Source organism: Meles meles, chromosome 8, assembly GCF_922984935.1.
Source record: "Meles meles chromosome 8, mMelMel3.1 paternal haplotype, whole genome shotgun sequence".
NCBI classification, from domain to species: domain Eukaryota; kingdom Metazoa; phylum Chordata; class Mammalia; order Carnivora; family Mustelidae; genus Meles; species Meles meles.
In genome coordinates, this window is record NC_060073.1 from 53849723 (window position 1) to 53875556 (window position 25834).

At 45.3% G+C, this 25834-nt stretch overlaps 1 protein-coding gene across 1 annotated transcript; it reads right to left on the reverse strand.

The window, feature by feature from the left end:
• Positions 1-768: 768 nt before the first annotated feature.
• Positions 769-24958, reverse strand: OLFML1 (olfactomedin like 1). Its single transcript, XM_046014354.1, has 3 exons — positions 24356-24958; positions 22000-22288; positions 769-2561 (listed from the first exon to the last, which is right to left on the reverse strand). The coding sequence occupies exons 1-3, from the start codon at positions 24479-24481 to the stop codon at positions 1771-1773; spliced, it is 1206 nt and encodes a 401-aa protein (XP_045870310.1). The 5' UTR covers positions 24482-24958; the 3' UTR covers positions 769-1770.
• Between the last annotated feature and the right edge of the window lie 876 nt (positions 24959-25834).

Consider the following 25834-nt stretch of genomic DNA (forward strand, 5'->3'; position numbering starts at 1 on the left):
CTTCAGAACTGTCGAATCCAGGTGTATCACAGACAAAAGGCAACCCTCCTCTGGGCCTATAAAGAACTCTTAGTGTGGGACCCACACATAATTCCACTCACCAAGAATCCCACTCAACCCTCCCCCTGAGGCAGCCCACATACCTTACGCCGGTGAAATAGATCATGTTATTTTACCCCCCAGGGTAGACGATGTCTGTAAACCCTTGGAGTGGGTCCCCTGGCCGTGTTTACGTATCCATACCTGCACCCTTCCGCAACAGATGGGGGCTGCGGGGCTGCTAGAACTGTGGGTAATTGTGCTGCAAGCACAGGGTGAGGGATTCCATTCTGCCAAAGCTCTGCGCAAATGCTCTGGGGGAAAAACGTCTCTTCATTGCCCCTGGTCCCACCCTGAGCTTGGCAGAGTTGGCAAAACAGCTGCAAGCACACAAAACAAGCCCTCTCATGTGACTAACCTGGAAAGACAGAGGCCTCGGCACATGACACGGACTGGCACCACAGCCCGCGCGGGTGACCCACACTGGGCTGAAGTGGACAAATGCATGGGAAAGATTTAAAGAAGCCCCTCTGCAGCAGCACAGCTGTCCTCTGTCACCCGTGCCACCTGGCATGCCTGCTGTGACGGGGAGTCACTGGCCTGAGACCAGGCTTCCTTCCAGATTCCAGAAGCTTTCCCTCCCCAGGTCTCGGTGTGCTGGGGAGCTGAGCGCTTCCTGCCAGCTTGTCTGCCGAGAGCACACACGCAAGTCTCCCCTGATGTGGCTTATTTGCTTAGTGTCGGTTTTATTGTGTTTCCAGCAAGAAAAGAGACAGAGTGGAAGTTAAGACAAGATGAGGCTACAGGTGGGGTCCTCACCCTTAGGCTGTGGGCTGGTTTTCTGGAAGAAGTAGCTTTGGAAGGGCTTTCCGGAAGGTCTTATGCAGACATGAAAACCGGCCACAGGGGGCAGACCATGATTTTTTTAGGATGAGACACTGAGTGTATTGCTTAGAAAAGGCTGGTTGAACAAACATCGCATGTGATGCTCCCTTGGGCAATGGAAAGACTATGGGATTTGCAGTATTTTCAAGCCCTATTCTCATTCTGAGGCTGTGTTCCTCTGAATGGCTCACCTAGACTTCTCTCATCTCTGCAATGGCAAGTATAAAGACCTCTTCTGCACGTCTCACAGGGTGGCATGAGAATTAAATGATGCACATAGGAGCAAACACTTTGGAACTGGCAAGTGGTATTCAAATGTGAGCGGTTTTACTTTCCTCTTGTATCTCCTCAGCTTGGTAAAGGGGCAGAGCTGGGGGACATAGAGAGTAAACATCATAAGAAATTGTACTTTAGCTGGGTGGTGAAAAATGGAAGAATACCAATAGGCATTTAAGAAAGGGGAAAGAGCGTCAGGAAAGGCCAGGATGGAGCCAGGAGTATTAGGAAGTGGGCTATATTTCTTATTGTTGGCAGGGGAGGGGGCTGGGATGGCGGGGTAAGGGAAAGGCTGGACGTAAGCTGGATCAGCACTTGGAGGGCCTTGAGAGCCAGGAGGTTTGGGTGGGTCACGGAAGTTGAAAATTTCCAAATGACAGACTCTCATCTACAGTCTTGGACGATAACTCAGGCTATAACATCCAGGGGGAGGATGCATACAGAAGCCCAGTTCTAGGCCCTATCCCTGTATGTGATCAGAGGGATACCGTATTGCAAAGGGGCTGTGGCCTCCGTGTCCCAGAGAGCAGTGTCCACAGCCTCAGTGCTCTCCCTCCTTGCTGTACTGCATTACTCCAGAAGCTGCTTTCTCTTTGTCTGGAGTTTGTAAATGATCTGGTTTCCATCATTCCAGGCATAGAGCTGCTTATCTCTGGGGTTGTAATGGATCATGGAATGACTTCTCGGCCGCCTGGGGAAGAACAGTTTGGGCAGATCGTCCTCACTGACAGCGCCCAGCGGATCATAGACACAGGTGATGCGGTGAGGGCCGTGGCCGCCAGAGCTATAGACCACATAGAGAACCCCACACAAAAGGAAGGAGGCTTCAGCATCCTGGCTCCTACATGGAGTGTCCCATGAGTGTTCCACTCCCAGTGTACCAGGTTCAATTTTTGTGAGAACCAAATGGCCATAGACACCTGGCCCCGAGTGGATGGCCCAGAGTCCATGCTCGTCCACAGCCAGGTCAATGTATGTTGACGGGGAGTGCTGGTAGACCAGTGCTCGGCCCGCCCCTCCTGGGAGCAGCATTCGATCTTCCACAGTCCTCTTCTGCAGATTATATTTGATGATCTCATTGAGAGTCCCTTGGTTGTGAAAAAACAGAAAACCTCTGTAGATCACTTGGCCCGTTCCCTGCCAGGAATGTGTTAGGATTAGCTTCCGTGGGGCTGGCTTGGTGCTATCCTCCATGAATGCCCGCATGTTTGCAAATTCCCAAACAGTTTTGTTTCTGGATCCAACTAGGAAATAAACCTTTTGGGAACTGCTGACAGCATCTTTCATCCAAGAGCCGTGTGTGTCCATAGTCTTCTTCACTATTTTCAGAGACTTTATGCCCATCAACATGTTGTCACAGCCTGGCCAAACAGGAGAAAAAGGAGAGGTACTTTATGGACATGAGATGTCGGCTTTTCTCACAGATTACTTTTGTATTTCCTGTTTATCGAAGCATAGTTGACATATAATGTTACAGTAGTTTCACGTGTACAACACAGTGATTCAACTTCTATGTTATGCTTGCTCACAACAGTAGCTACTGTGTGTCACCATACAACACGAAGACAATGCCATTGACTGTATTCCCTATACCGTGCTTTTTATTCCTATTCATTCGTTTTGTAACTGGAAGCCTGTCCCTCCCACTTGTCTTCACCCATTTTGTTCCCCCAAAACAACAACTGGTTTGTTCTCTGTATTTTTGGGTCTGTTTCTGTCTTTTTTTTTTTTTTTAAGGTTCCACACATAAGCAAAATCATACAGCATCTTCCTCTAACCTATTTCACTTAGCATAACACCCTCCAGGTCGGTCCACATTGTCACAAATGGCAAGACTGCATTCTCTATGACAGACTAACACTCCATATACACCACATCTTCTTATCCACTCGTCTATTGATGGACACATAAGTTGCTCCTATGTTTTGGCTGTTGTAAATACAGTGCAATTAACAAAGGAATGCATGTATCATTTAAAATTTAGTGTTGTTTTCTTTGGATTAAATACCCAGTAGTGGAAATACTAGATCATTGGGTAGTTCTATTTTGGATGTTTTTAGGAACCTCCTTATTGTTTTCCACAGTGGTTACAATAATTTACATTCCCACTCATAGTAGAAGGGCTTTCATTTTTATTCCACATCCTTGCCAACACTTGTTATTTCTTTCTTTTTGATACGAGCCATTCTGACAGATATGAGGTGATATCTCTTTGTGGTTTTGATTTGCAATTCCCTGATAAGTGATGTTGAACATCTTTTCATGTGTCTGTTCTCACAGATTACTTTTTTTTCCTTCAGTGTCTAGAATAGTTATCACATACAGATCAATCACAACTTATGGTATGGTTTAAAGAATCAAAGAATTAAAAGAATAAATGTGTTTCTGCTAAGGGAGATGCTGTCCAATGATAAGAGTCAATGTTTTATTCAAGTCAGGATATAAACATCTCTTTGCTGGGTCAGAGACCCTGTTCACCTTCTTGGAGTTGACACAGTGGGAATCACTTAGGGGTGAAGCTGCCTGATTCAATTCCATTTGTCCAGATTTCACCAGCTGTCTACTGTGGACTTAGCTTACAATGCTCCCAGACCCGTGCTAAGTAAGTATTGAAGATAAAAAAAATACATATAATATCAACCCTAACATTGAGGAGATCACCTTCTAGTGAAGGATTTGGGCCCTTAATCCTATTAGAACATTATAAGAACTCCATTTATCCATTCATTAATTTATTCATGAATGCATGCATGTAGTCAGCAGACACTGGATACCTACAGAAGGTGAGATACTGAGCTAGGTATTATGAGCTGGGGTGCAAAAATTCCGAAGTACAATGATAAATTAGCAATGGTTCTTGCTTTATAGGTACCTGACTCACTACAATAGAAAGCTTAAAGTGGATTTTTTACAAAAGGACAGGGAATGGTGCTGTCATTTGAGGAAGCAGTAATCTACATTGGCATTGACCTTTAATAGGTACCATTCTGAGATAGCAGGGTATAACATTCTTCACAATTCATAAAAGCACATTCATGACTTGTGTTAGTAAAGTAGTGCAGCACTGAAACCAATATAAACTAAATATTTGCTTTTACCTCAAACTAGATGCATGAAACAAAGCAGTGGATTGAAACCAGCTCTGTGCTGGAGCGTTGAGGGTGGGGTTAAGGAATATGGATTTTATTCTATAGGCAGGGAGGGAGCTACTGAGTTTTTTGAGCAAGAGTGGATCACGGTCAAGATTTATTTTATTTTATTTTTTTTTTAAGATTTTATTTATTTATTTCACAGAGAGAGATCACAGTAGCAGAGAGGCAGGCAGAGAGAGAGAGAGAGGGAAGCAGGCTCCCTGCCAAGCAGAGAGCCCGATGCGGGACTCGATCCCAGGACCCCGAGATCATGACCTGAGCCGAAGGCAGCGGCTTAAACCACTGAGCCACCCAGGCGCCCCACGGTCAAGATTTATTAAGCTGGCAGTTGTGTGTATGTTGGATACATGGGAGAGAAACCAAAATCAGGGAGACCACTTAGGACAGTATTTCTATGATCCAAACAGGATCTTAAGGGTCTCAAATTGGGGAGGAAAATGAAGTGGGGGGAAAAAAAGTGGGGGGGGGGGCTTTACATTTCTCCAGCTCCTCTATCTTCATGCAAAAGCCCTCCCTTCTTTGTATCTCATGCTATCAACTCCTTCTAGTCTGAATCACTGAGAGCTCCCTGGGACACTACCCCACACACATCAAGGGCCTGAGCACCTCAACTTCTTCAACTCCACAGCACATTGCTTTCAAGCTCCTCTAGCAACCACTCCCCAACCTCGTACTCTGGATCCCCACGCCCCATCCCCCCCGGAACTGTTCCCTATTAGAAATGTAAAACTCTACTATGCTACCCTCTGCAATAATTCCTTACCCTCCCATTTCTCACTTCTTTGTTCTCACGGACTCTGCTCTTCCATTTCTTTGTGCCCTCCTGTCCCTTGACCTCTGCTTTCTCCCAGGCTCTCAGCTTCCTTTCCTATCACCCGTAATACCTCTGTCACCAGGACCCTCACCCGCCAGCCCCTTGTTATTCCACCATAGCTGCTTTACAAAAACCCCTGGTCCTGGATGAGTTCAGACATCTGGCTCTGTCCCAGACAGCGGTGTGGAGAAAACCTCACAAACATGCCACTACACGTAAGTGTTCTCCAACCTCAGCTGAGCTCTAAGCACCATACCGCTCTCTCCACCGTTAACCCCTATCTACCACAGCAGGTATCTTCAATCTGTCCCCGCCCCCCCCACCATATACACACATACTACCCCATCAGTCTCTTCACTAACGGCAGATTAACTCCTTTGAAAAAATAAATACCATGAGACATGATGTCCCTGAACTTCCTGCCCCTCACTGTAAACTTTTCTTCAATTGTTCCTACCCTGGCTACCCTCCCATACATCTAGAAGAGGTCACATCGTTCCTCCTGTCCAACACTGAGACATTCACTTGTGCTCTGATCTCACCCTTTCCTGCCTTCTTCTTGACTCCCTAGATGAACTGCCACCTTTCTGTCATCTTTAATACCTTAGCTTATAAACACCTTGCCTATATTAAAAAAAAAAAATTCTCCCTCAATTAGGCACCACTCTCTAGTTACTTCTATCATTTTATGTAGTTTCTCCTCCAGAGTGGTCTATGCTCTCTGGGTCTACTTCTTCACTTCCCATCTTTCACTTCATAGGAACTTCACAGAAACTACTCCTCATTGCACCACCAAGGACTTCCTAACTGAAAACTCAGAACTTTATGTTCATATCTTACTTCATCTTCCCACAGCATGACAGTATTGATCAATTCCTCTTTCTTGAAGATTTTGTTTCCCTTGATCCTTGGGTCACTACTATCTCCGTGCATGCCTTCTACTCATTTCTTCTCTGTTTATGGCAGAGAAAGTGTCTGTGTTCACCAAATGCCATTCCATTTTCCTCTTCCCCACTTATATATTCACAGCTTTCTTTGTAGTTAGGCTGCACCCGCTGACCTGTATTCTGTCCAGTGGGACATGGACAGAAGTGGTAGAAGCCGTTTCCACCTAGCCCTAAAATATGCTATCTTCCAGATGACCCTGGTGTCTTAGAATTCTCATGGTGTCCAAGTTAAAGAGGGATATGGGCCGAGATGAAACTGGTTCTACTGGGCATTTCAGGAAAGGTGGGTCACCAGTTTTGATGGTGAACTTGCTGTGGAGACTGCCCCGTTAGACAGTCTGTTGTAAGGTGAGCAGTGTCAATGGAGGTGGGGAGGAGTGGCTTACTAGAAGCATGAGGAACCCCGTGGGTATACCTGAAAACCTGCTGAGGTCTGTATGGGAACAGTATGGACCTCTCTCATTGACTGCTGGAGTGTGTGGGGTGGGATGCCAGGTGTGTAACACTTCAGGAGCACTGAGCTCTGCGGGTTTCCCTCAGGTCTCTGCAAAGGCTTTGGTATCAGAAGCTGGATGAGCCCATGGGTTGTCATTTTCTTCTTCATAAGTGCTTGGGTTCTCTGGGATAACTGAGGACTCTCTAGAGTCAGAGGACATGAAGCAGGATGAAGGGAGAGAAACCGGACATGAGGAGAAGAGGGGCAAAGCCAGAGATGCCCTAAAGGTTCTGAGGTAAACAAGCATCGTAGCAAACTGCTTATTACTGCCAGCTGTTTGGATAGCAATTCTATCACAGTCGCTTAATCAAGTCATCATCCACAATTATCAGACCTTCTCTTCTCTCCTCAAGCCTCCATCATACCATCCTTACTCCTGTATGAAGATCTTGCCCCTTATTTCACAGAGAGAATAGAAGCAAACCAAGAAGTGCCTCATTTCCTGTCTCCATTACTGCAGTTGCCTCCCTCAGGGCGGCCACACTTCATCCTCAGCTCCCCTGCCTTCCCCGAAGCAGCCAGTGTGAGCTTTTAGCAATGTCAGTCAGATCATGTCGCATGTCTGTGCAAAACTCACCAGTGACTTCCCATCTCACTCAGAGTAGAGTTCAAGTCTTTACTTTCCAGACCATGTGAGCTGCCCCCGCACCGCCTCTCGGGTCACCTCTCCTACAGTACTTCCCACCCGTTGCACTTCAGTCACTCTGGCCTGCTACTCCTCACGTGGTGCCGAACACACTTCTGTCTCAAGAATTTGTCACTTTTTTTGATCCCTCTGCTTGGGAACCATCTTTCCAAGATATGTACATGGCTTCCTCCCTCACTTCCATTAGGCCTGTTCTCAGATATTCCCTCATCATTAGGCCTTTCTTGAACACCCTGTAAAAAATAGCAGCCCTCTTCTCCAGCTAGTTCATTTTTCTCCATAGTGCTTATTAACTTCTCTCTGACATATTATAAATGCATCTGTTAACATATTTACCACTTGGTTCCCCTCAATGGAATGTAAATGTCATGAGAGCATGAGTTTTTCTCATTTGTTTCATTCATTCCTGCTCCCTTTATTTTTGCAGTGGATCTCATCTTCTTTAACCTACTCAAGGACTTAACTTCAATAGTCTCTCCTGTGCTCCTAGACCTTAGTAAACAACAGTAAACAAACAGAACTTTCTAGTGTGGCCCCAGTTTTCTCTTCCACTTCATAACACACTCCTCTATTGAGGAGTTCCATCATCTCCAGTTATGCCCTAAGCTGCTCTAATTGGGCTTCTGGCCTCTGCTGGTCTAAACTCCCCTGCCCACTCTACAGAATCAGTTCTTGTCAAGTTCACCAACAACCTCAATTTGGCCAAATCCAAGGGTCAATTTTCAGTCTGATATCCTAATCAACTTCACAGCAAAATCTGATTACTCGATCACTACCTCCCCTTGAAACACTTTTCTCAAGACTCTGGAATACCCTTCCTCTTGTTTGTCTTCCTACCTTTCTGGATATTTTTCTTGGCATCCATTTTGGGTTCTTTTTCCTCTCCCACTCAAGGAGGAAGTGCTTTGTCCTCACATCTCTTCTCTGAGCCACCTCAGTCTATCTGATGGTTCTGCATATAGATAAATTCTAACTAATGATGAATTCGGAATTTGCCTCTGGAATGACATCCTACCTGGATGTCTACTTAGTCCCAAATTCACTTTTCCAACAGCCTGCTCAGTGTCCCTACCTGGATATCTTCAAACTTAACCTGTCCAATCAGAACTCTTGCTCTTATCCCCCAAATTCTTTCTCCCTACTCTTCTCATTTTTTCCCCCTACTCTTCTCATTTTAAGAAAAAAACCATCAACCACATTTCTTACCTAGAAGTCATTCCTTTTTTTTTTTTTTAAGATTTTATTTTTTTTATTTATTTGAGAGAGGAGAGTACAGAGGGAGAGTGAGATGGAGAAGCAGGCTCCCCGCTGAGCAGAGAGCCTGACATGGGACTCAATCCCAAGTCCCTGAGATCATGACCTGAGCTGAAGGCAGATGCTTAACGGACTAAGCCACCAGGCACCCCCGGAAGTCATTTTTTTAAAAAGATTTATTTATTTATCTGTCAGAGAGAGAGAGAGAGAGAGAGCAAGAGCGTACAAGCAGGGGGAGGGGTAGAGAGAGAAGCAGGCTCCCCACTAAGCAGAGAGCCTGATGTGGGACTTGATTCCAGGACTCTGGGATCATGACCTGAGCTGAAGACAGATGTTTAACAGACTAAGCCACCCAGGCATCTGGCTAGAAGTCATTTTAACTCCTTTCGCTCCATCTCCCCACCACCAGCAAGTTCTGATATTAAAACTAACCTTTAAATTATGTTATATTTAAATTAAAATGCTCAAATATGTCTCTCTCCTCCTCTTCCCACCACTCATCCCTGTGCTCGTTGAATCTTCCCCTCTTGCCTAGACCACTTTGTCTCCCCAGTTTTACTCTTGCTTACCTACAATATGCTCTCCACAAAGCAGGAGAATTAATTATTTTAAAAACATATGTTATGTGGCTGGCCTGCTAAATCCATTCTCCTATCACTCTTGGAATAAAATCCTAACCTCCTATCCTGCCCTGAAGTACCTACAAGACATGGCAGCTGCCTGTCTATGGGACTTCATCCTCCACTTCCTCCCGCTTGCTCACTGCATTGTGATCACACTGGCTTTCTTGCTATTCTTGGAGCACGCCGAGTTCGATTCTGCCTCAGGGCTCACGCATTTGCAATTCTTTCTGCGTTGGGTGCTCTCTTCCCTGATCTTCCCACAGTCTGCTCCTCTCATCCTTCAAATCTCTGTTTCAGTGTCATCTCCCCGAGGGGCTTCCTGTGATGACCACATTGAAATTTAAAATGATCTACTACAACATCTTTCTCATTTCCTGGAGATTGCTGTCCATATTCTGCAATTCTGTCATCTGTTTTATTTACTAGCTTATTGTCCTTCTCTCCCAGTGGACTGGACTGTAAGCTCCACAAAAGCGGGACTTTTGTCTTTGTGTTGACTATTGTACCCGATTGCCTAACTTAGTGCTTTGTGGGTTCAATAAATATCTATTGAATTAATGAAGAAAATAGCTTCATTCAAACAGATGTTTTCCCAGAGCCTCCTTAGGCTGTGCATCTGGAGTTCTGACCACAGGCCTGTCTTAAGTAAATAATAATTTGTAAAGTACTTTAAAGCTTTTAAGAGACTTTCAAATCCATTATTTCATTAAAAAATCTGACACAAGGTTCTCGTCACATGGCAGGAGTGGGCAGAGGCTGCAGGAAGGAGGGGTTAGGCCTGCAACTATTCAGCTGTGTCTCTAATGGGGAAGAGGAGGGGCCCATGGGCCAGGAGAGAAGCTCAGAAGCTGTTTCTGATGAAGAACAAAAGCAAAGGCTTGAGAAGTTAATAAATATCCACAAATACATACAATATGCATGGCATATGCATAGTGAGAAGTACTTTATTTACACCAACTTGAAGTAAGTGCTTATAATATGCCTAAGTGGTGAATATTTTAATCTCCATTTTCCAAATGAAAAGAAAAGGCTTGGACAAGTTCCTTAAGGTTACCCAATTATGGGTCCTCTGAGCTCAGCCGGAACCTGGAGGCAGGACTGGCCAGGAAACCTCCAGCCAGCCCCCAGGGACAGGCCCATCCCTCTAGGAGGAGGGTCCGTGAGCTTATAGCCCAGCTACAGAGGGGGACTGTGTCCAAGAACAAGGCACATACAATGTCTCATGAGTGAGAAAATGTTCATTTAATATACAGCAGAAACTAAAACAACCGTTCTCCTTTCTCCATCTAGTCTGCTCTTACTACATGCAAAATCCTTAGAGAAATAGAAAAAAACAAAAAGAGAGTGTTAGATGGTTTTGATTAGGGAGAGACAGTTCCGAGAATAGGACACACAGAATTTCCCCTTGTGCTATCCCTCCTTTGCCGAGGAAACCTGGGACTGAGAGTCAGAGACCTGAATGGTCTGAACCCTGTCTCTGGTTCTCTCTGTCTCCCAACAAGACCCTCGGTCAATCCACCCTTAGCTCTAAAATGTGGGGTTTACACTGGATGTTCTCTAGAATTTCTTCAGGGCTGAGAGTCTTTAATTTTATAAATTCCTCTTTTGGACTTTGGAGGAAACATACTTCTTGTGTTTGAGTTACGATAGAACTCCCCACTGTGTTTCTCTTGAGAGAGAAAGAGAATTAGCAGGAGAAAAAGGTTGAGAAAGTAAATAAATTTAAAACCTTTGAGTTCAGTCAAGATGCAAATTATTTAACAGAGACAATGGCAAACAAAGTTCCACTTGCAAACCAATGCAAATCTCTTGTTTTCCCTCGGGCAAAACTGCAGACAAGCAATGAGGATAGGATTTGGTCCAAGGCCTCCCAGTGACTTCATATACAAATATCACTTACTGAATTTTTAAAATACTTTTGCCCTTATTAAAGGGCAAAACTCTCCAAACCTGGTGAGACTTGCCCCTCTATAGGGGAGTGACTCAACTGCCCTCTAGTTATGTTTTAGAAACATTGGCCCAGATGTCGGTGGACAATGGACTGGGGTTGAGGTGGGAGAGAAGGGGCCCCGGGCAACAGGTAGAGAGTCTGTAAGTACAATCCAGATCAATACAAATAATGATGGACATGGAAAAATGAGTATGAAAAAAAAAAAAGAAGAAAAATGACTATGGATTCAAAAAATATTCAAGCAGGGGCCCCTGGGTGGCTCAGTGGGCTAAAGCCTCTGCCTTTGGCTCAGGTCATGATCCCAGGACCCTGGGATGGAGCCCCACATTGGGCTCTCTGCTCAGCAGGGAGTCTGCTTCCCTTCCTCTCTCTCTGCCTGCCTCTCTACCTGCTTGTGATCTCTGTTGGATAAATAAATAAAATCTTGGAGAAAAAAAAAAAAAGAAGAAATACTCAGGAAAAGAGGGGTCAGGTCTTAGTAACTGGTTAGATGGAGGGAGCCCTCAAGGAGGAGGGTGATGGAATGACAGAGAGGGAGCCCAGGCTTGCTTGGGAAAAAGAGGGATGAATTCATTAAAAACAAACAAAAACTGTAAAACCATGAGTATTTTGACTGCTTCTTGAAATTCTGTGCTGTTAAACTTGACTTTTTCAACTACCTGGATTGTACTCATGTTAATAAACATTAATCAACCTATCAAGTGACAGGTACAATGTTAGACTCCAGAATGACCAAGATGGCAGCTCTCAGAGAAGCAATTAAGTATAAAAGCTTCACACTAATACAATGAAATTGTGAGGGCAGACTTAATGTGTTGTAGAAATTAGGGCTGTTTCATACTTTCTGCCCACAGAATAAGTTTCAAGTATCTCAGCACGGCACTCAAGGTCCTTCATCTAACCTCCTCCTGGCACATCCCCACCCCACCTGGCTGGTCACCGGTCACCAACTTGCCATGACCTCTTCCAAGTGTTAGAGTTTGCCCATATTTTTCCTTCACTCCCCTTCACTAACCTGGGCTACGTCTGCTCATCCTTCAAAACAAAAAGTCTCTGGTCCTGCAGAGCAATCAGTTGCTCCTTCCTGTGTGTGCAAAGCAGTCATGCAGGTCTCTTCCAGAGAAGTTATCCTGCTGAATCAGAACTGCTTACTCATTCTGTTTCCTTGTAAACACTTCTGACAGAGGCTGGGTCTTATTTATGTTTTTATCCAGAGTGCCTGGGACCCACCATGTGTATCCTTCCCATCTAGTCTCTTCCTGCTTACTGTCCACAAATGCAAGAATCAATTTGATTCGGAGAACGCAGTATTGGTATTCCAACTTCTATCCCAACTCATGCTCTGCCAGCTTAGAAATCAGATTTTAAATAGCAAGAGGTAGGTGCAGACATTGGCAGGTGCCCCTGCATACTCCTGAGAGCCTGGGTAGCTGCGTGCCAGGAAAGCAGGCAGGAAGCCTGGCTTGTGTGAAATGGCACTCGGTGAGCCATGGGAGGGTTTGGCTTGGCAGGACGGTGAATCCAGGCCTTGAAAGGGCCTGGAATACAGTAAGTGCTCTATATGTTGGTTTCGGTGAGTCACAGGGAAGTCTTTAGTAAATCTACATTAGAGCTCTTTCTAGGTTCCCAGCGCTAAACTCAAAGTCATCCATGGTCCCCACTATGGTGCCCTGACAGTTTCCCTTTGTTGGTGATGAGCAGCAGCTTGTGAGAGAGAAAACAGATTTGATAACGTGGCTGGTTGCTTATAAGGCTCTGCTCCTTCGCATCAAGTTAAGAACTTCACAGGAGCGCATGTGGGAGATGTGTGAGTTGGGAGTATGAGTCGGGCCGACTCCAACCTACAGGGTGCCTGTAGCTGGAACCCGACACAGCCAAGCTCCTTCCCATGTTTCCTTTGGGTGCTGGCCAGCTGCCAGAATGCCCACACCTTAGCTGATTTCCTTCCACAGGATTTATCATCCTCTCTCTGACATATTTTAAATTTATCTGTTATCTATTTATTGTTTGACTCCCCTCAATAGAATGTTCACCCCACAAGGTATCTGGTTTTGTTGTTGTTGTTGTTTTACTGCTGTATGTCTTGTCCCAAAATAGCATCTGGCACGTATTATAATTTTCCTATCTTAATTATGAATATGATAAATATCGATAGAAGTAACTTACATCAAGAAAAATTCTTTGGGGTCCTGAATAATTTCTAGAAATGTAAAGCGTTCCTAAAACTAGAAGCTTGAGAACACTATCCCAGAGGATCCGGGCCGGTCAGCACTCATGGGAAGGGAGGCGGTGAAGTGGGCAGCGCTCTGAGGAATGTCTGACCAAACCGCTCCATTTTGAATCAATTATCAGACTGTTGCAACATTTAAGCATTCCAAAGTTATAATTATGAACTCTTTCTTTTTACTTATTTTTCATTTAAAAGCTGAACTTATTTTTCATTTAAAAGTTTTTCTCTATGTGTGTTTTTTGTTTTGTTTTGGTTTGTTTTTTTTGCATAGTGTTTTTTGTTTGTTTTCTTCCTGTAATAATATTCTTACCAAACTAAAAGGGATAGAAATGTTCTCAATTTCTAGGTGTCGTCCTGCCATTCTCCCATTTGCCTGGTTAGAAAACAGAGTCATTTTGACATTGTGCCCATATTCTTCCTGTGCAGTAAATCTCACTTTATCCTGTTCTCATCAGCCTATCTCAAAGTCTAGGACCTGCTTTCTTGGGAACTTGAACTTTGCAGCAGCCTCAAAACCATCAGTCACACTAATGCCCAATTTATTGCTTCCGTATAGAAATTTGTCTCCATAAAAATGGATTTTGTTTAATGCTTATTTCCAGGAGCATCAGGACCAAAAGCCTTATGAGATGATGTCGAAGGTCCTAGTGGAAGGGTGGGCCCTAGAGCCAGACTTAGAGCTTGCTTTGGCTGCAAGAATTCAGTACAAGTGACCAGACCGTAGTGTGTTTGTGCCTTCTCTCTCAGAGGTCTGCCTCCATCATGGGACCAAGCCCAGGTCTGTCTCCTGAAAGAGCAGGGACCACGTGGAGGACATCCAAGCCATCCCAGCTGAGACTACCTTCAGCCAGTCCCTTGGGCCATGTGCCCCTGGGGAACCAGCAGAGAGCAGCCCAGCCCAGCTCAGAACTGCCTTGTTGCCTTACAGACTCCTGAGAAATAATCAATGTTTATGGCTTTAACCCACAAAGTTACTCAGGGGTTTCCAAATAGCACATCGGGAACGGTGTAGAGCAGCAGGTGGACGGGGAAAGGCCCCAGTGACACAAGGGGCTGAGAAACACTCGAAGCTCATGTGTTCAGCTGTCAGCGTGTTATCTCCCATTACACAGAGGTAAATAGAGTAAATATAGTGCAGATGATATTCATTGTTTTTAGTTAATCAGCAGGTGTTACTTTTGTGGAGAATGACAAAATATTTCAAGAAAGCTAGGTTAGGTGGGGGGCAGGGGAGCGCCTGGGTGGCTCAGTTGCTTAGGCGTCAGCCTTCAGCTCAGGTCATGATCCCAGGGACCTGGAATTGAGTCCTGAATCTGGCCCCTTGCTCAGCGGGGAGTCTGCTTCTCCCTCTCCTACCGCCCCTCCCCCCTGCTCAAGCTCTTTCTCTGTCAAATAAATAAATAAAATCTTAAAGAAAAAAAAAGGGGGCCCCTGGGTGGCTCAGTTGGTTAATCAACTGCTCTTAGCTCAGGTCATGTTCCTGGAGTCCCAGGATCGAGTCCTGCATCGGGCTCCCAGCTCCAGTGGGAGGCCGCTTCTCCCTCCAACCTTTTCCCCTCTTATGTTTTCTCTCAGTCCCCCTCTCTCTCTCTCAAACGGATGAATAAAATCTTTAAAAAAAAAAAAAAGGCAAAGAAAGAAAGGTTGGGGGTCTAAAGAAAGCTAGGGCTTTCTTTATGCCATTTTATGGAGTTTGCTTTATCCTATAAGTTGAGGTTTCTGTCAAAGCTGTTAAGGCCATGCTGTAGTAATTCTAGTCAACTAATTCTGGTGGGCGATCTAGGCCAGAGCCCTGGAACGGGGAGAGCCTGGTGGCAGGAAGCTCGGTGAGCAGCTCCTGCAGGAATCAGGGCCGGAGTCAATGAGAGAATGGTGCAGACAGAAAGAGATTTGAGGGCTGTGCACAAGGAAAGGTCAGCTGGATATGGGGTCTGGTCAGAGGAGGGCCAAAGAGATGCTTCTGAGGTTTCTAGCCCAGGAAGGTGTGTGTGTGTAACTTCTCTACTGAGAGAATCTTGGGGGATGCAGAGGAGTGTTTTAGTTTTAAAAGTAAATGAAGGAAAGGCAGGGAATTAAAAAACAAGGAGGTGGGGGAAGAACATGGACCCTTCTTGGCCAGGGTGTTAAAGAATGATTTAACGTAGTCTGTGAGTGGGAATCATCATCACACAGAGACCAAGGGGATAGATTCAGTCCTCGGAGTATCCCACCCCAAGACCACAGACAGCTGGGCCTCCTGGCTGCAGGCCCCGAGTCTCGGCACGGAGGGCTCCCACTGTGACCGTCCTGGAGTTGGCACCCCTGGCCCCTACCTCGACCTCTGGTGCACACCCAACCCCCCCATCCCCACCACTGATGGTCAGCTCTGGGCGCTATGGCCAGCATGACCTTCCCCAACCTCCCTCCCAGCCCGGACGCACCCCTGCTTGCCACTCTCGAGCACGACAGCATGATGGGAGAGGCTAGCCTATGTCTGAGGCAGCCCGCCCCAGTGTGCATTCCAGCTCTGGCCTCAGTTAGCCAAGAGGCCTCAGATAGATTGAGGCAGTGCCACCCAAGAACACAGCCTTGTGGAATCTGTGAAAAACCGTTAGTTGGATAAATTCTCAATCTGGGTGTCTGAGGCAGCGTGCTTTGCCATAAGCTTCCAAGGGCAATGCAAAATTGCAGGCACTGGCTCAGCACAGAGGAGCTTAGCTCAGTCCGGCGCCTTCGTCTGCTCTCCGTGACTGAACACGAGGTGTCATTAGGCCTGTGCTCCCATAGGCCATTCCATTTGCTTGAAGCATCCTCTCCTCCTCTCTCCATTTCGTCCGTTCTTTTCCATTATGAAAACTCAGCTTAAGGATTGGTTTGACCACAGTCCCTCCCTCACCACTGCACAGCAGCCCTGGCCTCCCTTGGTTACTTAATGCCACTCCCCCATCGTGCTCCTGTGAGAGCACTCATCACTCTGGCTGTGACCCTGGCTTTGTCCAGATGGGCTCCCCACTTGGCTGTGGCTTTTGGAGGACAAGGATGTCACCCTATTCAATGTTCCATCTCGAATGCCTCACTCAATGCCAACACAGACCTGGAATTCAGGAGACAATTGTTGAATCGGGGGGCAAATGAATGAGTGAGAGAGAGAAGGAATGGGTGTTCACTCTACTTGAAGCCAAAAGCCATCAGTTAAAATAACTTGGGGACCTTCTAGTAGTATCCATAGTGAAGGGACTGGAGGCATCCTAGACTGCAGGCCTTCCACATAAGTAAACAGAAGAAGTGCTGTGTACAGAGGCCTTTCTGGACTCGGCACAGTGACCTCTGGGACTCTGCGGGAGCTAGGATGGGCGAAGCTTTACACATGCCTCTGGCGTTGCTGGCCCCAGAATGCAGCAACTTCCGGCTACAGTGTTGTGTGTGTGTGTGTGTGTGTGTGTGTGCGCGCATGCACAGGCACACAGTGTGAGCACACTCATCCGCTCTCTCCTGCACTTAGGCTTGTGTGTACACTCTCAATCCTTTGCTGCGAATGAGGGATACGCATCTTCATGTTGGTGCCACTGGTCACAAACCAGTGGACCTTGGGAGTTTACTCATAGAGATGTTTTATTTGGCTTCCAGTGGGTGTATTGTTTTTTATTCTGTTTTGCCTTTAATGGCTTTGAATATGGGGCAGGTACAGTTATAACACCTAAATGGCTCCCACAGGCATTTAAATGTGCAACAACAAACAGACTTTCTTTTTGAAACATGATCTAACGAACGATAGGAGTTATTTAATTCACGAGACAGAGGGTTACTTGAGGTCACTTATGTGCACCCTTGCAATAAAAGGAGCTGGAATGAAACAGGAAATAAAGTAAAATCTGCTCTAATGGCTTGTTTTGACTGCCTTAGAATTTTTCTTCGTAAGCTATTTACAAGTAGAAAGAGGTTAATAATCTTATCCACCCAAGAACACAACCTTGTGGAATCTGTGAAAAACTGTTAGTTGGATAAATTCTCAATCTGGGTGTCTGATGCAGCGTGCTTTGCCTTAAGTTGCCAAGGGCAATGCAAAATTTCTTTTTACTAATAACAGAGTGCCAAAGATTTGGAATGACTTTTAAATATGTCAGATTGTGTAGCAGTACTATTCACTCACTGCATTCTAAATCGTTCGTGTGTGTGTGTGTGTGTGTGTGTGTGTGTGTGTGTGTGTGTGAGAGAGAGAGAGAGAGATGCAGGGGTGAGGGAGAGAGGAGGAAAGTGTGTGTGTCAGAGTTAAAAAGATTTAAGAATTTGACCTAACCTCAGAACAACCCTGGGATTGTAGCCCTCATGTGAATGTCATTTGGGGATTGTCTCTAAATAAATAAAGGCTAAAGACTTGAAAACAGCTCAGAGCAGGTCTATTTTATTTACCATCCCCAGTATCTGACCCTTCCTAGTTGACTGAGAAATATTCCAGGAGTAAATGCAAACCATCTTTTTTTTCTAAAGTAGCCTCCATGCTGAGTGTCGAGCCCAGTGTGGGGCCCAACACACTGTTCAACACACAGTTGAACTCACAACTCTGAGATCAAAACCTGAGCAGAGATCAGGAGTTGGACATTTAACCAACTGAGCCACTTAGGTGCCCCAAAAGCAACCCATTTAGTGATGTCAGAATTTTCTGGAAGTCTCCTGAGACAAGATCGAATCTCCCAAGAAAGTTGCACCATTCTCTCCCTCCAGGGTTTCCAAAGAAACTCTCTTTGTAACACGGTGTGTATGTATGAAGGAAACCCTATGACATGACAACCCCTCCTTGCCCTGTAATCCCAAGGTGTTTGCCCAGACAAGGGGGTTGACTTGAGTCTTAAGGATTATAGTAGGAGCTCTGTAGCTGGCTCAGTCCCTGCTGGCCAAGGATAGACACAGGAAGATGGGAGCCTTGTAGGACAAAGACTGGTACAGGCAATTAGTAGCAGTGGGGCCTAGCAGATGAGAGCATGAGAGCACGACGTAGGCAGAGTTCCCAAATTCCCTCCCCTGCTGTACCTTCCCTACATAATTCCTTCCTCTTGAGGGTGAGCAACGAGCAATGCCTGTGACTGTGACAGGCTAGCATCCAGGATTTGGTAACATTGCAAGACAGAAGTGAAGGGATTCTGCAGATAAAATGAAGGTCTCAAGCCTGCTGATTTTGAGCTAACCCAAAAGGAAGTTATTAGGGGTGGACCTGACTTACATGAGATGCAAAGTCTTAAGAGGGACAGGGTACTTCCTAAAGAGAGACCTCTCCTTCTTGCCTTGAAGAAGCAACAGTCACATTGTGAGCTGCCAGCATAGATGGGCAGCCTCTAGAAGATGAGGGTCTTGGTCTTAATGACCTGAGAAAGTGAATTCTGCCAACAACCTCAGTGAGCTTGGAAGTGGACCCTGAGCTCCAGGTGAGAATGGAGCCCTGCTAATGCCTGACTGTGCCCTCCTTGGACAAAGGGTCCAGGTGAGGTGTGCCTGGCTGGACTCCTGACCCACAGATACTCTGAGATAACGAGTATGCATTGTTTTAAGTTCTAAATCTGTGGTAGTTTGTTACTCAGTATTAGAACACTAAGGTAGACCTAATTACTAACAGAAATGGCAAAAAAGAAAAAGTGGGGGATGGGCACAGTATACAAAGTACAGAAAAGTCTATCCTTGAGCAGAGAGCCTCTGAAAATAATAGATCTATACTGATCAGAAGGTTGTGATTGTTTGCAGGTTTGTCTTCCCCTAAACTAAGCTATGAGGGGACTCTGCCATCAGTATCTTCTCTATAGACAATTTTTATAGCCTCCTCCAAGGGCTGTGCTGACCCAGACTCTGTGAATACAGAAATGAAGATGTCCATATGTTCACGGTCTGGTCGAGGAGTAAATACATACAGATATGTGTGGTTGAGAGGATGAATGCTCCCTTGGGGGATTTAGGGACATACTCTGGGAGCACTAGAAGCCAATCTGCCTGGCAGGAGGGATTTACTGAGAATTCACAGCATTCTTCAGTCAAAAAGGGGGAGTGAGAAAGTGAGAAGAACTATATATATATTTTTTTCTTTTCTTTTTTTTTTTAAATTGCAACTGCATGTGGGTAAATTATGGGAGAAGAAGAAGCTGAAAATAAACTTGGGTCACTTTATAAAGGCCTTTCCCATATAAAAGGCCAAGAGATTTGAATGAAATTTTTGATGTTGATAATTGATGGGGAACAGAAAAAAAAGTTCTACACAGAGGAGTAATACGATTAATTTTGTATTGTGGTGAGGTCTGTGTGACAGCAGGCAACAGGCAAGATCAGAGGCAAGAGGAGCAGTAAGAAAGCCAGGGCAGGGTGCAGACACGATGTTCTCACCCTTCCATCCCTACCATGTAGCACATGGCCCATCTAGTAGGAGGGAGCCAAGAGTATTTGTTTAATCTTAAACCAACGAATCATCAAATGAGGGCTCCGAGGCAACAGGCATAGAAGGAGCAATCACAGAAAAGTTGAAAGTTTTCACTCACCATGGAGTTGGGAGAAGGAATATTTCAGGCCTCTAGTGTTGGAGGGACAGGGGTTGGAAGAGCAGCAAGTTCAGAATCGGGACATCTGCTGAGCTCTAGCTGAATGGAAAGGGGCAACCCCAAGCCTGAGGGGCTTAGCCAGTCCAGAGACCAGGAGCAGCTCAGGGAGCTAACCTAGCACCACCATTCAGAACTCGGGTCCTGCCTGACCCCGGCATAAAAGTTCAGGCACATTCTAGCTCAGGCCACATTGGTACTCAACTCCTCCCATCAGCTTTTTAGGCAGCCTCTGTTCATCCTCTGCTGGATCACCCTCACCTTTTCCTTCTTTCTTCACCCCAGCTTACCCCCGATCTGCTCCCTCTCAAGGGTAGTTCATCTCAAGACAATGTCAGAGCCAAAAAGAATCATTTACTCATCCAACCAACTTGGTCAACTGTTTCATATTTCACATAGGCCCCTTCTGCCTCAGCATTAAGATGTTCTCTTTTCTATCAAAACCTAATAACACCTCTGTCTGTGTTGACAGTCTCTCCCTCCATCTATTCATTCATTTCTTCACCTAGTTATTCAATGACCAGTATGCACTGACCATAGACACTACTCTAGGTACTGGGACGCAGCACTGAACATAAAATGCAGGATCCAGGCTCTCGTAGAGCCGACCTTCTAGATCGAGAGGCAGAAAATAAGCACTGAACAAATAAATAAACTAGAAGATTTCAGAGTAATAGGTATTCTGGAAAAAAAAAATAGTAAAGCAGTAAGTGCTCCAAAACTCCTCTTGGGTTTCTCATCTCAACATATTTGAGAACAATCACCTAGTGACCTGAGCCAAAAATCTGGAAAGCGTCCTGGACTTCTCCTTCTCACTCACTCACTTTTCACTTTTAATTATCAGTCATTAAGCCATGGGTTTCCAACTCTCAGTGGCTCTCAAATCCATCTGCCCTTCTCCATCTCAATGACACTTAATGCAGACACCATCACTTGTCCCCAGAATTATAGTAGGCCCCCCAACTGGTCTTTCTCAAGTCTCGCCTTCTTCCTTCATGTCATGCCCCTGCTAAAAATTGTTTAGTGGTTCTTTATTGTTTTTCCAGTCAGATTCAACCCCCTTCGCTTTGCATGCAAGGCCTCTCACTAGTTGGGTCCTGTTGAACTCCTGAGTCTTGTTTCTTGTTCTCCAAATGTGCCTGCCCCACAGAGCTTCCACTCAAAATATCCGCAGATCTTCATGCTAAGGATTATGTACTCACACCTTCAGTAGGTTGTGCCCGCACCTCATGTGCCCTCTGCTCATTCTTCTCTTAACACTGTTCAAAACGCAGATCAGTGTCACCTCATTTAGGGACATCCTTCTTCTTATAATGACCCACGGAGTTCTTATCAGGATTACAGTGAGAAGATCTACAAAATCTTTAGCACAACAAGGGCACTCAGCTTTTATCTTATTTCCCGGATGGAGTTTCTGGCATTTGGGGCAGACATAATTAACATATAAATAAAATTTTCCTATTTGCAATGAAACCATTTCAGAATACAGACTCTGAGCTGGGTGAACTGTCTCCCTCATTGTTTTAATAAAATGGACAGGAAATTTCCTTTCTCATTTATGTTTTTCTAACTTGATACTTGTTATTAGAATTCAAGCTCCTAACCATTATTCTTAATGGCCTGGAAGTGATTTGAATGGGATCACCGATTAGGACAAATCCTCTAAATATCACCATCCTGACAACACACACAGTAATAATTCACTGCAGTCCCCAGCTCTGAGGGTTGGCTGATGCCATTTAAAATTTCAGACCATTTCTTGGCACATTTGCAGCCACTCCCTACTCCCAGGGCACTGGGAGAATCCACCAAACTTTTACCCTCTCTGGAAGGATCTGCGACCACACACCTCTTCCAAACCAAGGTCTATCTGGAAATGTCCTTCCTGGGCTGACCTCTGACACCAAAGCTCTGACCTTCCATGGGGCCTTCAGAAACTCTCTGTGAAAAGCTGCTCACTGAGAGTGACTTTTTCGATAGACACCTGTTCCCTGCTAAGGTTTCTCTCCTAACACCTGCACACAAAACCATACATCGGGTTCTTACTCTCCTACTTGTCAGACCCCTATCTGTGCTGCATCTGTGTCTCTGAGTGTGAGTCCCTAGAAGAGCTATCAAAGACAGAGTTCTCTTACTTGCATTCAGCAGAGTCCGGATCTTGTTCTCTTCTTCAGCCTCTTGGATGAGCTTTTCCGCCAGGGTTTTGTCCTCTGATTCCACACACACATCAGCTTCTCGCAAATACTCCAGGTAGTCGATCTCCCGTTGTGCACGTTCGACTCTCAGGGCCAGGTTAGTCACTGCACTCTTATACTCACTTGTGTAGGTCTGGCATCTTCCCAGCATAGCGGAGATGTTTTTCGAGAACTCTTGGAAGTCTTGAATGTATGCCCTCATTGCTTGGGTACATTTTTCCAGTCCTTGCTTCAGTCAGAAAATAAATGCTCAAATTATTGCTCTTTATTTAAATTGGCCAAGTAATATAAATAGCTGTCATTCATTGAGAAAGATTTTTAATTTACAAATCATTGTAAGGGGGAAAATAAAAATCACCTGTAATCCCTGAGTTCAAAATACCACTGATTTGTTAGTGTATCAGTTTTTAAGTTTTCCCATGCATTTCATCATACATATATAAGTATATATTTTAAAATGTGATTTTACTATAATGCTTTGTAACATATTTTCACTTGCTAATACACTGTGAACATATTTCAATACTAATTAATAGATTGCTATACAATAATTTTAATGATACAGAATTCCATTGCACTGATATCCGATTTATTCTATTAGACCCTTTATGGACTTTTCAACAATGCTGAAAAGAATCTTTGTATTTACGTCTTTGTGTACTTATCTGATTATTATCTTAGGGTGGATCTCCAGAAGTAAGCTCCATCCCCAGCATCTGGCACAGGGCCTAGCACATAGTACTTCATAAATATTTACTGAGAGAAAGAATAAAGTGAATGGAGACCAGAAATGGGGTGGCTGGGTCAAAGAGAACGTATTCTTAAAGCTCATTTGGCAGTCTATCAAAATGCTCTCCACAAAATTGTAAAAATTGCAACTCCAAACAGTAGTATGGAATACTGTTCACTTTGAAGGAAAAGAGAGAGGGAAAGGTAGAGAGAGAGGCAGAGAAACTCCCTAAATCAATCCTCTTATTTCTTTAGTACCCCTCAGACATGAGTCTCTCAGGGTGAGGACTGTGTCAGCTTGTAAGTGTCCACACTGGTCATCAATGACTGCCCTCTGGGACCTGACTTCCCCACCAGGTCCTGACCAGGACGGGGAGATCTATACAAACCATATCCCTATCCTTTTCAAATTCACATTCATAGTCATCAAAGTATTTGTCTGTACTTTATACACTTGTCTGAACACCAGCTTTTCAGGTATTGAGGATAACCTGCAGGCATCTGGCGGGTGCTTATCTCAGGATAAGTCAGTGTTAACTGCAGAGGGACCATGGTTGAACATAATTCTGGCACTTTCTAGGAGGCACATTGGGGAGGAGCTGTCTGAGGAGGCAACAGGTGAGGCAGCCACCGTCCTGGGAACATCACCTCCCCGGCCCCAGGCCTCAGCTGGTTACCCGGGCAACGTTAGGAAATGCATTCAGTCTGCTCTTTGAAGTTATTTTACTCAACCAGATGATCAACTAATTTGGACTTCAGAATTTTTCAAGAAAATATAGAGAATAAACATTGGAGATAAAAGTGTCTTTGGGGAAAACAAAAGTATCTTTGGAAGAAGATAAATAATTTATCAAAATTTAACTTGAATAAAAGTAAGGCAATTAAAATATGAGACAATCACCAGGAGTAGTATGTCAAGGACTTGGGCAGGGGGTTACATTTGTCCCTGGGAGCCTGTCTGTGTAGCAAAAATGTTGGTTTTTTACAAATTTTAATGAAGCGGCAGCTGCGGCACTTGGAGGAGGGATCCCAGCAATTTCTCTCTGTCTGACACAGCTGAAATCTACTCCTTTCTGAACACAAGTGCGGTGCTACAAAGAAGCGAAGACGTAGCTTCTTGGTACAACATCATGACTTTTTATGGTGGCCTCATGTTTTATCATAAAAAGATAAAAAGGAAAAGCAAAAACTTGCTTACCACCCTGATATGGTAGGACATGAATAAAAAGTGACCCCAAATTTTTAATTTTTGTATTTTAAAAGTTGAACTATTGAATAATAACATTTTGGGCATTTACCACCATGCCAGGGAACGTCCTAAGTATGGATTAATTTATTAATCCATAAATGGAGTGAAGTCCTGCTCAGGGCTGGGGAGTGGTAGAGCCTGGACTCTGCAGTTGGTGCTCTGAACCACTTGACTATGAAAACTTTCACAGGAGACGTTGGTCATGTATTTGGCATTGACCATGTGGGGAACGTGCATCCCAGTCTAGGGAAGCTGGGCTAAGATAAGGAGACTTCCAGCAGGCATGCACCCCAGATCAGGTGCACAGATGCCACCTACCTCCAAGACTTGAAAGCGCTGGTAGATGTAGTGCACCATGCCCGGGTCCTGGGCACGCTGAGTTGGGGGCAGAAGAGCCGCCAGGAATAGAACCAGGACAGCAGAGGCTCGAGGAAGGGCTGTCATTGTACCGCAAATTGCCCAGGGGTGGGATCTCCTCTGTTGTGCTAAAAAAAAGCCAAGGATCCAGGTGGTGGTCTCCTGCTTTCTAGCCACTGCTTTGAAAATCCTCTAAAAACAGCCTGAAAGCCAAGCCTGCTTGTTATTCCCCCAGATGGGTGATCTCACTTTGGAAGCCGGTGATCAAGTCCAGCTGTTGGCAAGCCCGTCCCTGCAGGCCTTGCAGGTCGCCTTGGGGTAGAGAGCTCCTTGGGTCCATCCGTTACCATCACCCGTCACACACACTGGTCCTCTCCAGGCTAGTGGCTGCACCCTCTTGCAGGCCTGGGTGAGCATGCATTGGGGTGGGGGTGAGGGGTGGGGAGCAAAACGCTCTTGGCGTTTTACTTCGGCTTTCCTCCTCCCTAGTGGACTCTGCAGTCCAATCACAGGCTTGACCCAACACAAACCACCCCCAACTTCTCCGAGCTGGAATCTCAGTTTAGTTTCTGGCAAAAATTCCCAGGATCCTTTTCCCAGAAGTCCTGTTGGGAGACCCCACCCCTCCTCTGGACTCTTTGCATTCCTGCAGCTCTTAAAGGCACAGCAAGGGGAAAAAAATGAAAGTCTGGCTACACTCCTGTCTCTGAAGAGCCAGTGCACAGGGCTGATTGCTCCTTGGGGAGAGAGGTACAAGGAGCCACAGGCCTGACTGCCTTGGGGCTGATAGCTGAAAAATCAGAAGATGGAGCTCAGAGGAATTGCATTAAGGGGCCCAACAGTGGCTATCTACACAGCCATGCCTCCAGAGCCAACCCTTCAGGACATGGAACTCCTTTTGTAAGGAAGTCCTTGAGCTTTCTCGGTCTCTAGAAGCAGAATCCTCTTCCTGTAGCTAAAGGCCAGCAATTCATAGAACACGGTTCCTACACGGTTCCTGTGGGCCCTGGGCCAGCTGGAGATGTGTCACATCCCCAGGGCAAAGTGGTAAAAATCTTCCTTTTTTTTTTTTTTTTTTTTTTTTTTGGCTATTGCTGTCCAGGCCTTTAATGATCTCAATCTCTCCTTCCCTGGGTGGGTCCAGAATACCCATGTTTCTTTCTCACTCATCTACCAAAGTGAGTGAGGTTGGGGCATCTATGAGACATAGGGAGAACTCTGGCCAGGAGTCAGAAGATCTGGGTTTGCAGTTGGTTCCTGCAAGAGACACTAAAAGACAGAATTTTCTGGGAGCATTTGTAAGTCCCTGTCTCCATTCGATAAATGTTCCTCTCTACCTGTCTTCCACATGACCTTGGCCCCTAACTGTTCCTCCCCCATCCCTTAGTAAGGTGGCAAACAATGGCTCCTTATCCCAAAGGTTAATTCCTCCCATTTCCC

Excerpts from the sequence above, each read along its gene's own strand:
- OLFML1 (XM_046014354.1), bottom strand. The coding sequence starts at position 24,481 with ATGACAGCCCTTCCTCGAGCCTCTGCTGTCCTGGTTCTATTCCTGGCG. Across the intron at positions 22,289-24,355 it reads AGCGCTTTCAAGTCTTGGAG|CAAGGACTGGAAAAATGTAC; the intron begins GTAGGTGGCATC and ends TTCTGACTGAAG. Across the intron at positions 2,562-21,999 it reads CCGGACTCTGCTGAATGCAA|GCTGTGACAACATGTTGATG; the intron begins GTAAGAGAACTC and ends CTGTTTGGCCAG.